Below are 16,330 nucleotides of genomic sequence, written 5' to 3' on the forward strand. Positions count from 1 at the left end.
AAAAAAAAAAAAAAACCTGATTTTTCAAAAATTGCCAAAATTAATTAATTTTAAAAAATAACGGGAAAGTAGGGAAAAAGTTGCCGGTTTTCCGGTTTCCCGGTTTATTGGTTCCCGGATAAGAGGTTCTGCACTGTAGAAAATATTTATCTATTTTGAAAAATGCAAATGCATTTCCATTTAACATCCTAAATGTATCTACCTTAAGTAATGAATTTAAGGTAAAATATTCCAAAAGCAACTTCATAAAACACAATATTGTAAATGGCTAATTTAGTTTGTTTATTTACAATTGCACAAATGGATTATTACTTCCCCCTGACCAAAAAAGGGGCACTGCACTTTCAGATAAAAAGGCACTTTAATTCAAATTAAAAGGCACTTTCTGACAGAGTTTTTGTAATATTAATGTAGCTTTTTTTTTTAACTTTTTGGTATACAAGATCCAAGTATTTTTTTTATTGTAATTATTTTTTTAAATAATAAACTGCTTTTTAATGTCTAGTATTAAAATAATGCTAAAAACATTTAGATTTATATCCTAAACAGATTCTAGTAGTTTAGTGATTGAAATGACACAGTGACCTTTAAGGCCAGGCTTGCGTAATCCTTTATCTTTCAAAAAACAGCTTTTGTGATGAAGTTCTGTTAATACTTCTAAGGGGGCAAGGAGGGTGCATCGAAGGTTAGCTTAATAGTGCTAGGACACAGCCCCCTTCTAAAAAAGCCTGGGGGAAACACTGCTGGATAGTTACTTTCTTTCTTGATATATGATTTGATAACTGATTGCCAAAGCAACATGTGCCATAAATAATCTTGCTTTTATCTAACATACAAATACTAACTCAAGTTACTGAAAATATCATTAAAAATTGCAATTATTTCAAGTGATTTTCAGCTATAATAATCTTTTAAGTAACTGATAAATTCATCATTTAAACTGAGAAGTGAAATTCATACATTGCCAGATATTTTTTTTTTTCCCGTTTAAGTGCAAAGGTTTATTAAACTTTGATTAAAATAATTAATTTTAATCAGGTTTTTTCTGGTTACTGTGTCATACTTAAATGAGTTTGTTAATATTAAGACTAATGTAATGTGTCATAAGATTAAAGAAAATTTAAAAAGCAATAAAATTTAAATTTAACATTGGAGTGCTTTTTCTTACATAAAAGATACTTTCAATGTAATAAACTAATAAGTAACAATTTGAATTTATTTTGTAAGTGGTACTATAGAGTAATGTTAATTCAATGTATAAAAAAATATGTTTGTTTACCAATTATCCAACATATAAATTTGCTTACTATCTAATTGCTAAATATTGAAGAAACCGAACATTCAGTTTTGCCTGTCGGTCCAACTAGATATTTGGTGCATCTCTAAAGATGATCAAAGAAAAAGTAACTCACTATGTTGTTCATGAGTAAATGAGAAATTTTCTGAGAAGCTTTTCTGAGAAATAGCTGAAGTGATATTCTAAGTGAAATTTATTTTACATCATAACATTTCATGAACCATGTGAAATGACTTTTTCTCCTTCTAGGAGGTCTAGGACTGTCACATCAAGGGACACACATTTCCAAACTTTCTCACCACTTTCAGTTTTTTATTTTCAAAATTTATTGAAACAAATTATGCACATTTTTCTTCTTTTTATTAACAGGAACACCTTTTACAATTATTTAATATATTACTTTTCTTTATTAATTCACTTTAGCAGGAAAGCAGTTGAATACAAAATTATAATGTAGCATAGTAGTTGCTTGAAATGAATCTTGAATGTTTGATCTGAAGAATTATTACAGCAGTGCGAGCATTATTGAATCTCATAAGCAAGAGTAATCTAGTAATTTGTTAGGATAAAAACTGATAGATACATATTTAAGTCTTAGAATGCACTTTCATTTAATAAAATTAGGAGCCATAAAAAATTTTATTTGTAGTCAAGTATAAAAGATAGCTAGCAATTTAAAATTAAATTCCTTAACTTCAAAATAGTCTAAATGATAGAGGAAATCGCACAAGAAGTCCTCTTTCAAAAAAGGTGGCACAGTGACTCCAATCAAGTTGCTGGAAAAGCTAAAATAAATAAAAAAAGGAATGAAAATTGTAAAATATCATACAAAGGCAAATCAAAATTCTTGAATTGAAATAATCTCATACAAATTTCAATCATGTAACGTCAAGATTACTTATAATTTGTTCCTACAATACAAATACAACATTAAATAATTACAGACATCAATGTTTCAGCTTTTGCAGTACCAGAATACTAAATATATGTTCTAACTTTATCTTAATGGTAAAACCAGACATGCTCAATAAAGAATGATCACAAAATAATAAAAACTATTTGAAATAATCTTCTAAATGTTGATGGTCTTCATAATAGTGCTCCTTGCATGTTTAATTGCATGTCAAATCTTCCTTCAAGCGTTCAAACGCATCCTGAACATTTTTGGACACTTCCTTTGAAATTGCCTCCTAACTTTCCACCACTGTCTCTGAAAATGAGAAATGCTGTCCCCAGATGTGTATCTTGGAATTTGGAAGCATAAAGAAATCCCACACAGCTAAATCTGCTACATGGAGGATAGGTTACAGATTACAAACCTAACATGCACATGTTTTAAGTTGGGAATGAGCAATCTTGCATTCCTTCACGCACCAAGCAGTGTCATTTCCAGTTTTTCTTTGAATAAAGTTTGAGTGGAATCAAATAAAATGTTCATTTTTTATGATAATTCTCTTAATTTTATTCAATGATCTTCTCCCACTTTCATAGCAACGATGCTGATGATTTCCTCCCTTACAGAAGCTACCGAAGCACCTTTTTTGTCCACCTTCGTTCAAAATTATTTTCTCTTATCCTTAAATATTTTGAATCAACTTCTAGTTGTGCTAGAGTGTAGTACAGACACCCTGACTGTAACATCACATACGCTTCAACCTTCAAATGCTGTTTTTTAAGGATAAAACAAAATTTCAATGCAATGTTTGGTTATTTTATCACATATCACTTCCATTTTTCTGAATGCAAAAATGGAACTACATATATTTGGATGGCTGTCACAGTCACATTACTGATATCATAACCCTTCAGCTTTCACAATTCATTTTTCACTTATTTCACTACATGGACATGATTAACTCACTGGCGGTTTGACATACGAGCGGAATTTCACCTGGAAAAGGTCACCTTGGGAACATGGCTATCTGCTCGAAATGGTCAATACTTTTTATCTTGAAATTTCCTCCCCCTTTCGGAAGGAGATAAAAAGAACGTAATCCCTTTTGACCAGGACGTGCTGTCAAAGCTCAACCCCTTTCTTTTCAACGCGTGTCGCAGGGAAGAGTGGAACTCCTCCAGACATGCTGCCAAGGTCCGTCCCGCCCATTTCTCCCCTCAACACGTGTAGCAAACGAGTTGAATTCCTTTCAGCCAGTCGTGTTTTACTAATCACAACTTTCTGTAATATTTATGAAGTAATAATCTAGATTTTAAATCTCTGGAACTGCTATCTCCTACTACTGCTCTAAATTACTATTCACATATTTTATTATTGAATTTAACTACTCATATTCAACATTTATAAAACAATATTTGGAACAAGTTATTTCAATATGAAATAGCTAAATGCATTTAGTTATGATTGTAATGTTTTGCATAACCTGAAATGATACGTAATAAAAAGCAATAAAGGAATTCCCTCCCCCCTTCCGCGCAATAGCAATTCGTTGTTTCTCTTTTAACGCTGGGGGAAAAAAGCACTGCAAATTTATACATCTATGCATACTTTTTACATACTATGTTTGTATATGTATATTTTTTTCTTTATTTGTGCATTTTTATGTTTCGAATCTCGCCATATTTGAGACTAAGTGATCGTAATAGCGATATACCTAGGCTTGCCTTATTTCCGAAATATTCAACCAGGACCCCCCCCCCCCCCCACCGTGGGTATTTCAAAAGATACACACCCCGGCTGGTTTTCAGAGTGTTTTAGAAGGTAGTTTATTCTCAATGCTATGGATAAATGATTACTAATTATCAGCCTAAACCAGGAATAATAAATGATACATGACGCAAGCAGATACATTTAAACAATTTATTTTGTAAACGTTAATCTTTTGAAGTTACTTCAGCAAGAAATGAGGAATTGAATTTTGAACAATATTTACTTGTTTATTGCATTGGCTAGGACTTTTTTAGAAAGTCTTTTTTGTTTTAAATCTTTTTGTAAAATTCCTTACAAGCTAATCCGATAGTAATTTTACAGGTCATAAATTACAAATCTGTACCTCAGAGCTAAACTAACAAAATTCACATACGCTACTTTACAGGAGAGAAAAAAACATGTCATGTGAGTGCAATTTTCGAAAATATGTAAAATATCCGATATTTTCAATCAACGCAAACTAATGTCTTCAAAATAGTAAATGCATCCTCAAATCACTCTTTATTTATTATTATAATATGCAGACTTAAAATTAAGGTTTCTTTAATCATTCATATCTAATATTCCATTTTACATTTTAGTCAATTTTAATAGAGTTAATATAGCGTTAGCTGTTCTACTCATTTGTCTTCTGTTAGCTATTTTTACACAGTTATATGATTCAGAAAAAAACAATATGCAACAATCAGGGGCACAGTCATAAGACATTTTCTTTTGTTCCAACCAATGGTTAACATTTAATTAGGTACTTTTAATATGCATTAAAATTGTTACATTACTAATAATTTTATGAATAAAAAAATACATTATTTTGTTATATTAATGTGTAATAATACATCATAAAACTATAGTGCATAACTTTTTGGGTATTTTTAATAATAAATGAGCTATATTACTATGATTAATATAATTTTTATACTGAAAATACCGTAGTTGGAAAAATAAATATCAAAAATATCAAAATATCATGATATTTTCAGAACAAATATCGGATATATATCGGCGAACCCTAGCAGTAATAAACAGAAAATTCAAATTTTTGGACTTACGTCAGTCTGGCTACGAGGTACAGAAATGAAAAATTTATTATTTTAAATAATCCTTCACGGTTAATTATTTTTATATTTTTTGGTCATCAGTAATGAAACTTATATTTTACCGAGACGTGAAGTAAACTGGTCGGGACACTGGATTTTTGAATGAAAATCGGGACTGTCTAGGATCCCGTTTGAAAATCGGAAAACAAATACTATATCCAACATTCACTGAATTATGGCGTATTTAACAAAGCTATTATTAAAGAAACACTGACAATCACATGGGATCTAGTATGGGGCGCCTCGATGAGAGGTCTCAGAAGTACAGTGAACCTCAAAAAATTCTCATTTGAAAAATGTGGAAACACTATTGCAACATTGAGATTCTTCTTTCAAATTTTAAAAATTGTTTTTAATGATGCATAATGTTGCTTCTCATTAGATGTTATGTAAGTATGATATAATGTGCATGCTCATGTTTATCATTTGGAAAAAGTAGAACTTCATTCGAAAATTTGAGAATCCACCTCTCCTCCCCCCCCTCTCTCATTTTATTTCGGAGTGCCCCTGCTAGTAGTTAAGACCTAAGTGACCGAGCTAGGTATCAAATCAAAGTTATGAAAACACAATTAAAGCAAAAAATAGTAAACAACGAAATACTTTTAAATTATAGTGGTAAAAAAAAAGTCGCAGCAAAAAAGTTGTTAAAATAATTTTACGAATTTTCATCCGCGTAAAAGGTTTATTAATTAGTATGAGGCATGAATTATGATGATTTTTCTATAAAAATCAAGGTTTTATAATTATTTTTGCTTAAGTTGTTCCAAGGAGTTGAAAGATCATATGACTTGTATCAAGCAATCGCACAGATTAAATAGTGATTTGAGATAAGTATCAGGCTTTGGGCAAATTGAGATCAATGAAAATTCTGGATTTGTTGCTTAATAAAGTACAAATAGTTAAGCTCTGCTGAAGTTTTATTTTAATTATAAAACGGTTTAAACTTTTATTTATTTTTCTCTATTTATTATTATTCCTTTTTTTACATAAAAGAATAGCTATAAATTCTCACTTAACCATTTCCCCATTTCCATCTTCCTACAAAATACTGTAGATCTTAAGCAACTCCATAGAAATTTCCTTTACTAAGAGTCAGGTCCCATTCTTCTGAATTTCTTCCCCCTCTCAATGAAAAAAAATTCCGAGGCTCTTTATTTTTTATTGAAAAGAAAAAGCTACAAACGATTTAATTTTTGATTTTTTTTTTTTTGAAAACTATTCATTTTCATATACTTTTCCATTTTTAATAACAATAAAAAAAAATATTATTATTGTTCTTTGCTAACAACTGAAGTTTTTTTTTTTGTATAAATGTTAACACAATAGCTGCCTGGTGTTGTGCAAAATTTTTGCTCTTACTATATATTGTTTATTTAGTTTTTTTTTACTTATACAGAATTGAAATTGTATGCTAAGAGATAAATGTTTGTTTTTCTTTGTGATTAAAATAATTATAAGCTGAAGTATTAGACAGAATCGGTGAATTTAAAATGTTTCTGATATTAATGATTGAAATTTGCGACCGAAACCCAAGTTAGAGTAAATAAATTTGAAAAAATATCCCTTTTTTTATATTTTTTATAATGTGTTTTAAGTACAATATCTGCCTAAATGTGCGTAAAACGCGATGTAAGTGCACATAAAAGTTGAAAATTGATCTTTTACGTGTACTCTTTGGTTTTCTTTACGGCATTGTGATTTTATAACACTTAAAGTTCCTAAATTATATGTTAGTAGCGAATAAAGCCGTAGCTATAAATTTGTTTCCAAAAGGATACTTAGTTTGTTTTCGTTCAATTTGAAATCTCACGGCTTTTATTTATTAATTTATTTGAAATGTGATTGAATGTCATTGTCGTCAATTAAATTATGTTGCATCCATTTACAGCACAATCATTAATTAAATGTAAATTTTAAGCTTAGAAGAAAGAGAAGTGGATATTTCATTCTTGGAATCAAGTTTTGCTTTTAGCAGATGCTTACAATAAATAGCAAGGATGTTTGCTTAGAAATCTTTGCGTTGATAAGAAGGATGCACTGAACCTTGAAACCCCAACCTGATGAAAGGGTATTGTTTGCATGTGTGAATACAGAAGGTGGGCCCCTGCCCTCCGGGGTGCCGCTCTCAGGAGAGGGGAAAGGAAACGCAGGATTCTACGCCTTGGACCGTTTGACAACGAAAATTTAGTGTCAGAAAAATACGTGTAAAACGCTAGCGACGTGATCTTGCTACGGCATGATAAGACGTGCAAAACCGCCGGTAAGTTAATTTTCTATAACTGAGTTTTTATTTACCAATAAAAAAATCATAATCAGTTTTTATTGATCAACCTACCTATATTGGTGTGATGTATATGATGTAGGCCATAATTAAGACATTCAATACAATACAAATACAAATATACAAATGTGACGACCAGCAACAGGCTCTGGGCCCAGCTAGGCTGGTCCTAGTCAATTAATTAGTCCCCAATGAAGATCAATGGCCCTCTTAAAGCTATCCACTCCCTTGCTCATTACCGCCTCTTCCGGTAAGCTATTCCAAGTGCCCACGACCCTGCTAAAGTAGTAGTTTTTCCTGATTTCCAAGTTAGCCTGAGATTTAAATAGCTTAAAACAATGACCCCTTGTCCTGCTTTCCCCGCAAAAATTTAATCCATTTACATCTTTCATTTTGATAAATTTAAATAACTGAATCATGTCTCCTCTGACTCTCCTTTGCTCCAGGCTATACATAATAAGCCTATTAAGTCTGGTATCATAATCTAAATCTGAGAGTCCCCTTACTAATTTAGTTACCCTTCTTTGAACCCTTTCCAATACGAAAATCTTTCTTCAGATAAGGCGACCAAAACTGAACAGCATACTCCAAATGAGGTCTTACTAAACTCCTATATAAAGGCAGAAGAACTTTCTTAGATTTGTTTGAAATAGATCTCTTGATGAACCCAAGCATTTTGTTGGCTTTGTTACTAGCAATACTGCACTGTTGACTAAACTTGAAGTCCTGATTTATAAAGACACCCAGATCCATAACATTTTCTGCCTGATTTATGACTGAACCCTGTAAATGATATCTCATACGCTTATTTCCATGACCTAAGTGTAGCACTTGACATTTCCCTACATTAACTGCCATACCCCATTTATCTGCCCACTTAGTAATACGATCTAAATCCTCTTGCAGCTGTTTTACTTGTTCTTCATTTTCGACAATCCCCATAACTTTTACATCGTCAGCAAAACAATTCATGCATCCAGAAATATTTTCATTGATATCATTCATAAATATAATAAACAAAAGAGGCCCTAAAACTGATCCCTGAGGAACCCCACATTAGAATGATTTCCTCTCACAACTACTCTTTGCTTCCTACCAGTAAGCCAATTTCTAACTCAAAGTAAAGTTTTTCCTCCTATTCCAATGTCAGCTAACTTGCTGAGAAGAGCAACATGCGGTACCTTGTCAAAAGCTTTTTGAAAGTCAATATAAACAACATCCACACATTTTTTGTTATCTAAAGCTGAGGTAACCTTGTCGTAGAAATGCAATAAATTAGTAGTACAGGATTTACCTTTCCTGAAACCATACTGCAAACTAGTCAACAGACTATTAGTCTCTAAGAACATCATGATCTTAATTTTGATCAAAGTTTCGAAAGTCTTACAAATCACCGAAGTCAAACTTACAGGTCTATAATTCGCAGCAAGACCTTTAGACCCCTTCTTGAAGAGTGGCGTTATGTTAGCCAGCTTCCAGTCCTCTGGCACCGTCCCCGAGTTATAAGAAGCATTGAAAATATTCAAAATAACATCCACTTATTCCTCTGCACATTCAACTAAAATTTTTGGATAAATATTATCTGGTCCCGGACCTTTAGTTGCTTTAATCTTTTTCAAATGAAATAAAACCTCCTCCCTGGAAAATACAAAATCCTCAAGCTGTATAATAGCTTGTGTCTTGTTAGTGTCAACTGTTGAGATACAGTTATCGTTAAACACACTGGAAAAAAAGTTATTCAGAACATTTGCAATATCCCTATCGTTTTGGATTAAATTTCCATACTCATCAACCAAAGGCCCAATTTGACTGTTTCGAGCTTTCCCAGAATTAGCGTAAGCAAAAAACCTCTTAGGGTTCCCATCAATGTCATCTGCCAGCCTTTGCTCCAATTCCCTTTTCTGAATCCGTACCAAATACTTAAAATTTCGCCTTGCCTTACCATACTGGAGCCTCTCCGCACTCTGACCAGTTTCTTTAAACTTACGAAAAGTGGCTTGCTTATAATTAAGAGCTTCTTTAGTCTCCCTGGAGAACCACATGGGCCAAATTTTGGTATTAACACCTTTTCTCCTAAATGGAACATAGTCCCCAACGGTTTTAGCAAGTTTATCCTTAAATTCCGTCCACTGCTGATCTACGTCGCTATTTTCCAATCCTGACGAAAAAACCTCTTTCAAGCTCTGCCTAAGTGCAACAAAATCAGTGTTTCTGAAATTGGGCACAAACCTAAAATTATCATCTTTGCACACTTCAAATTTAACCCGGAACCTAATGCAGTTATGATCACTATCTCCAATATGCTCCCCTACACTCAACCCCTGAACAAAACTACCTATGTCACAAAAAACTAGATCCAAAATTGCCTCCTCTCGAGTTCCCTGAGTTACAACTTGATCTAAGAGTACTATCTAGTGCTTCAGTAGTATTCACAAGAGTAATATTTGCATTTGTTGACCTGCTTGAAGGAATGTTACAAAATGAGAGTGTCTTATCCCAGTGGTGTTCACCTTTTGTTATCTGATGGTTTCACCTCATACTAAGATTATCCTTGGAAACCAGAATACAGTCGACTCCCGCTACAACGCGATCAGTGGCGGCGTTAGGCGTCGGCGATGTCGGCGACTGCCGACGGCCTCGCGCAGATAGGGCCTCGCAAAATTCCCAGAAGTTATAAGAAATTTTTACGCTTTCAATTGAAGCTCTTATTGAATACAACATACACAAAAGTATTCAAAATAGTGCGTGAAGGGAATACTGCACTAAGTCAGCCTCAGCAAATGCGGGGCCCGATTGGAGAATTCTGTCGGGGCCTTATACAAAATGATTGTACAAATTTGAGCAGTGCTTGATCGTTGATTTCTCCCAACGCGCGCAAAGATTTGAAACTGTTGCAATTATCCGACTTTCTTCAAGTTTCAGCATCACGTTTTATTTATTTTATTTTTTTCAAGGAAATTAATGAATGAAATTTCCATTATACATATAAAAGAAATCTTTGAATTAAAAGTATTCAAAAGTTACAGATTATTGATCAGCTAACTCTACTACCCCCTCCACGTCCTATTTCTTTTCTTTTTTCCCAGTTCGTCTAAGAATAAGAAAATATTCAAAATGCTGCTGCACCTCCGATCCCCCCCCTCCCATACACACCGAAAGCATTATGGAGCATCTGAAATTTTTGCATCTAGATCCGCAATTCCACGATATTTCTAGCTGAAAGCCCCCAAATACTCAACAACATCAAAAATCGCTTAAAATTGCGTTTTTGGAGCTTTAATTTCAAAAATTACTGAGCTAATATTACAAAATATGGCCTTACAATCGCATTTTTAAGGCTTTAATTTCAGAAAATATTAGGGCAAGGGTCCTCATACCGCCTTTTTTTTTAATATCATAAGCAATTAGGTTTTTTAAACTACACTAACAAAAAATTAATGTGCAGTATGGCTTCTGAATATAAAATATTGCTTAAGTTTTTAGGACCATAATTTTCAAAATTTTTCTAGGGAATAGCTCCCAGAATCTCCTTTCCATAAAATCTTCAAAGTTTGTCTGAAATTCTGTTTTTGAAACTTCAATTTTGAGAACTTGCAGGGGGGAGAAGGAATTGATTTCGGCCTATTTTTTTTTAAAGAAAAACAAGAATCGATCGGGGACAGTCTCTGACCCTAGAGTCAATAAATATGGCCTATAAATGTTTTTAAGGCTTCAATTTCTAGAAATTACCTCTGAGACCCCTGTACCCTTTTTCCCCCTAACATCAGCAAAGAAAGCCTAAAATGGATTTTTTAAACTACAAATTTCAAAATTTTTCCGGGGGAGAGCCCCCGGACCCCCCTTTCTATTCGATCATTTTTTCCCCTTCGATGTACCTCCCCCTCCCCCTTCCAACAAAATAACTTCTTTTTCATTGCGTTGCTAGCCACAAAATGATTTTGTTACAGCAATTAAAAAATGAATTGGTAATTCTACGTGACGATAGTTAGTATAAAATTGAATTTTATGAATTCAATTATTTGTCTGAAAATATTTTATGTTTAAAAGGGCCTCGCAAAATTGCATTGCAGACGTCTACTTTTGCTCTCGCGCCACCACTGAACGCGATCCGACTTACGCGAAATGGCTATAACGCGAGTTTTTCAGGAACAACGGATTTTAGAGCTGAAGCGAATTTTCCTCTCTCAACACGAAAATATTTGGAAATGAATCGTGATGCTAAGTTTCGGCTTTGTTATTGACTACTAAGCATTGACTTCGTGAATGTATTTTCATCCTTTCAGCATCACTGACTGCGCAAGTTCCCAAACACTGTGCTATAAACATAGCTTTATTAGTATGTATAATCACCACTCCTCATTTTTCATTTATTTATTCTAAATATGAAAGGGGATGAACTATTGTGGCACCTAGGCACGCTGTTTCATCTAAAGTTTGAAGATGGAAAAAAGTGAAAGTTTGCGACAATTTAAGAAAAGGTAAAGAATTTTGATACGCTTTAACAACTAAAGAGTGGGCCAAAGATAGCTCGACAATTAGGTATAGGTGAATCTTTCATACGTATAATTGAAAGTCAAGAGAAGGCAATCCGTATATGTCCAGGAGGTCCCAGAGGGGTGTTACCACAGATGTAAATGTTATAAAAGTAAATGTGAAGCTACTGTATTTAAAAATATATTAGAATGACAATCAGTTTGCGCAGGATAAATCATCACCTTCAATTTTTAAGTTATAAATGTAACTTATTGTATCTGCAGTATAGTGCTCTATTATTACTACATACTGTAAGTACCGTAATGTGTTATTTTTATGTCTCTCTCTCCCATTGATCATTGATTTTGTGCATTATAACAGTATTTTTATTTTGAATAATGCAACTTTTTAAAAAATACGGTAAAAATTCTGCTCTTTATGTAAGAAACGGTAGTATATTGTTAAAAAATAGTCAAAAGCAGTTCAAACAGGGTGGCGACAGGAACTGGAAAAAAAAGTTCCCTGATTTTTCCCCGATTCCACTGAATAAGTTGAACAAATTTCCCTGATTTACATTATCAATGATAATGGTTTCCTTTCTTTGCCCTACCTGAAAAGCATTGCATATTAAATAAATTGCAGTGTTTCGAACAGTTTTAGTTGTTAATTCGAAATATATTTTGAAAAGATGCTTCTTATTTTTTTGGTAAAAATAGTGTATTAAATTTTCAACAAAGAAATAGTGTAGGAAATCTAAAACAAATACTTTACTTCCAGGAACCACTTAACATAAGAATTCTAAGAAATTATTAAAACCACTCTCAAAGAAATATCTAATCATGATAAAATTAAAACATTTAAATGGAAATAATCTTGAACTGAATTTTCAAGCAGTATAATTGTTGCTGCAAGAATAACAAGTGATAGTTAAAGTATAGAAGTAATGTAGTTTTACTTACGTAAATAATACTGCCGCGTGCAGGTAAACGGCAGTATCTGCAGAAATTAGTTTTCGAAATATTTAAAGAAATGTGTGGTGAATTCAATACTAACAATAGGAAAATGTTGGAATTAGAAGTTTTTTTCGCGCTCTTTTTCTGCAGAAACCAAATAAGCGAGCATGTACAATAAAGATAACGTACAATAAATAACAAAAATGCAAAAAAAAAAAAAAATGCAGTTACTGCTCTTTACTTTCACACGGCAGAATAGACATATTAATGTAAAAGAAATTGAAATCTCTCAACAACCAGTCATATTGAGCTATTCTTTAATCAAGAACTTAGGTTTTAATGAATGAATACAGCATTTTAACTATTAAAAAATAATAAAAATATTTATTTATGTACACAACTCAATTTCAAATGATTTCATCAGTTGTCGAAAAAACCTTAGATTACTTTTTATTTTAGTAACAAACAACATTGAATTTCAAAAACGATTATTAATTTCAAAATATATATGGTTTTAAAATAAAAGAGTTTTAAAGTGTGAAAAAAAAAAACCCTTTGTAATCTGACGTGACAGCAAATGATATCATGGCAAAAAAAAAAAATGATTTTCAGTCAAAATTTAATTTTAGCAATTAAATTTAAAAACACCAAGTGATAACTTTTAAGCTTTTTTCAGCATTAATTTAAAAAACAAAGATTTTTTCTTAAAGTCGTGATAACAGTATGCTAATTACTTCAAGACAATGAGTAACGCCAAGGGAGCAAAGTCATTAATAACAGCTTCTTCTTTGCCTGTGGTGTTGTTTATTTTACATAGCTTGGAATGCTTAGAAGGAAAATTCAAACAATTTAAAATAAACAACGTTACAGACACAGAAGCAATCTTAGGAAGCTCATCCTAAGATTGAATACTTTGACCTTGAGGAAAAAAGATGCACAAATATGCGGCACTGTATAATTGCACCTCATTAATTTTACTTTTTTTAAAACATATAATTGGCGGAAAATTGGTAGGGAATCAAAGTACTTCATTTTCCAAGGAAAAAAAATTTTTTTTTTCTTCATTTGATCAATTTTCCCTGAATTTTTGATATTTTTTCAAAATTCCCTGATTTTTCCCTGAGTGATAAAGTTCCCTGACTTTTCCCTGATCTCCATGATCTGTCACCACCCTGTCAAAAGGTGTTTAAATGTTTCAAGTGATTGGGTATGCTAATGAAAAAATCATATACACAACACTTTTCCACAACGCGAAATTTCGACTTACGCGAGGAGTCTTGGAACGCATCCCTCGCGTAAGTCAAGATTCGACTGTACATATAAATTTTTAAATTGTGTTCTAAATATTGTGCAAAGTATAAAACTGAAAGAAAATTGCAAATCAAGAATTTTTCAAATAATTTCTTGATGCTTATTAAGTTAATGAAAGATTTGCATTTGTTTTCCAAAAAGAAATTTCTGAACATTTGGCTCTAAATTTGTAACATTGTAGCCAAGGGCTCCCATATAGGGGGCAAGTGGGGGCTCAAGCCCCCCTTAGAAATGTGAACTTTCTTGCTTTTAGTGCTTTTTTCTTTGAAAAAAATGTATAAAAATTTCTTTTCCAGCCATGAAGTAATAAGTTATTAAAAATGTCCAGTTTTAATACAGTGAAACCTCCCTTAACGGACACTCCCGAATAACGGACACCTCTAATTAACGGACATTTTTGCAAGTCCCAGTCCCTCAATATAGGCCATTCCATGTAATTCACTCTGAATAACGGACACTCCGAATAACGGACAATTATTTCACAAAAAGTTTCCCTTGCGATCGTAGCACTTCCGTTTTTTTTTCCGTTTCACAGAATATCTTAGTAACCGCTTGCATTACAAAGCTTTTCATCCTCCACAACTGATATTCCCCCCCCCCCCCATCATTTCCTTATCACTGTTTCTTGGAATTAAAAGGGTGGTAATGGGCAGAGGCAGCGATTGGGGATTAAAAGTTGGGGCAGAAAAAAAAAGAACTAAAAGGCATGGTACTTTTTGCGGGCAGCAAAAAATGAAAAAGAAAATAAAAGTTATAATTTTGTAACGGCCAGTTTTGAGAGTATTGAAGCAGATAAGTGAAAACTGATGACAATCTAACAATTAAGGTACCTTTTTCTTAAGATTTTAATGAATTTTGTACACAATAACTATTCAAAAGTTAAGATAAAAAGAAGAAACTGGGCGCTTTTTCTAAGTGGGGCTCTCGGGAGATGCAATTGAGCAGACCGGTGCCGGTAGTAGTCGGCTTTATGGCGCCGTGGTTTCGTTGGGTTGTTTAATTTTTAGATATGAAAATGATTGCCCATATTCAAGGTCATATTGCCAACTGTCAATCATACAATAGTGATACTCGAGATAAAATAAATAAATTAACCATAAAAAGTGTGTGGGGGGAGGGGGGTTGCTCCGTCAAATCGCCCCAGTTGGTAATGCAAAAAAGAGATGTCAAACTGTTTTAACTGTTTACTTTAATTGATTAAATGCTTTTTAAGACAAGTGTGTGCTGTCAGTATACCTTTATTAAGAAAAAACAAATTAATTACACTTGACGTAAAATGTAGTAAACCTTTCGCAATTGTTTCGATTGTGTTCTAAAAAGGGAACAACAGCCCATTTTGAAAAAGGTAAATTAAGTAGTTCCTCCTAATAGCGGACACCTCCCAATATTGGACAAAACTTCTGGTTCCTTGACTGTCCGTTATTGGGAGGTTTCACTGTATCTCTAATCTGTATTGAAATCGGTTTCCATGGAGAAATTATTCTGTTAAACCATGGGGAAAATTTTTGAGCCCCCCCCTTAAAATTTTGCATATGGGTGCCCTTGATTGTAGCTAATTGTGATTTTCAATTTGTAACACAGAACAATGCATGGGTCAAGCTTCTCGATATAGGTTGAGCAACAATGATCAAAGCTCCTAAAATGAAAGAAAGAGAGGAGGAGTAGAGAGAGGCACCTATGATTCATTGTTTTCATTAATAAAAATACATGAATCAATCTACACTATACCAACAGCTTGGTTATGAGACCCAGAGACTGCAGTTCTGTCCTTTTTATCGACTTAATAGTCTGGAATAGTCAATAACTAAGTTAAAAGATGTTGTACTTCTTGTTACCAAAGCTTTTACCTTCATATTGGAGTTGAACTGTACCATTATTTGTGGACTCTTCCTGGTGTGCTAAACCAGTTTGTTGGTAATCTCAGCTTTAATGAGAGAACAACTGCTTCCAGCTCAGTTATTGACTGTTCACAATGAATGATGAGTTCATAATGAAGACAAAACTGCAGTCTCTGGATGTCATCTGGGCTGTGGTATATTTCATATGAATACAAACTTTTTAATACTTAAATACAATCAATTAGAGATTGTTACACTGCTAATAATAGTTTTATTTCAAATTAACAATATTCAGTCTCACCTCTTAAAAACATATTTCAATGTAAGTAGAACTCAAATTACCCAAACTTTGACTGTCTGATTGCTTTCAGAAATAATGAAAAAAATATTTCCATATAAGTGGAGTGACTACACA

The 16,330-nt window shown here is 32.9% G+C and overlaps 1 protein-coding gene across 1 annotated transcript in view; it reads right to left on the reverse strand.

Moving 5' to 3' along the window:
* Positions 1-1,641: 1,641 nt before the first annotated feature.
* LOC129219203 (tripeptidyl-peptidase 2-like) overlaps positions 1,642-16,330 on the reverse strand; it is a 299,058-nt gene continuing 284,369 nt past the window's right edge. The window contains exon 30 of the mRNA XM_054853529.1: positions 1,642-2,082. Within this exon, the coding sequence (XP_054709504.1) occupies positions 1,993-2,082 (90 nt within the window). The 3' untranslated portion in view covers positions 1,642-1,992. The remainder of the gene's footprint in view (positions 2,083-16,330) is intronic.

Source organism: Uloborus diversus, chromosome 3 (assembly GCF_026930045.1).
Source record: "Uloborus diversus isolate 005 chromosome 3, Udiv.v.3.1, whole genome shotgun sequence".
Taxonomy (NCBI): Eukaryota; Metazoa; Arthropoda; class Arachnida; order Araneae; family Uloboridae; genus Uloborus; species Uloborus diversus.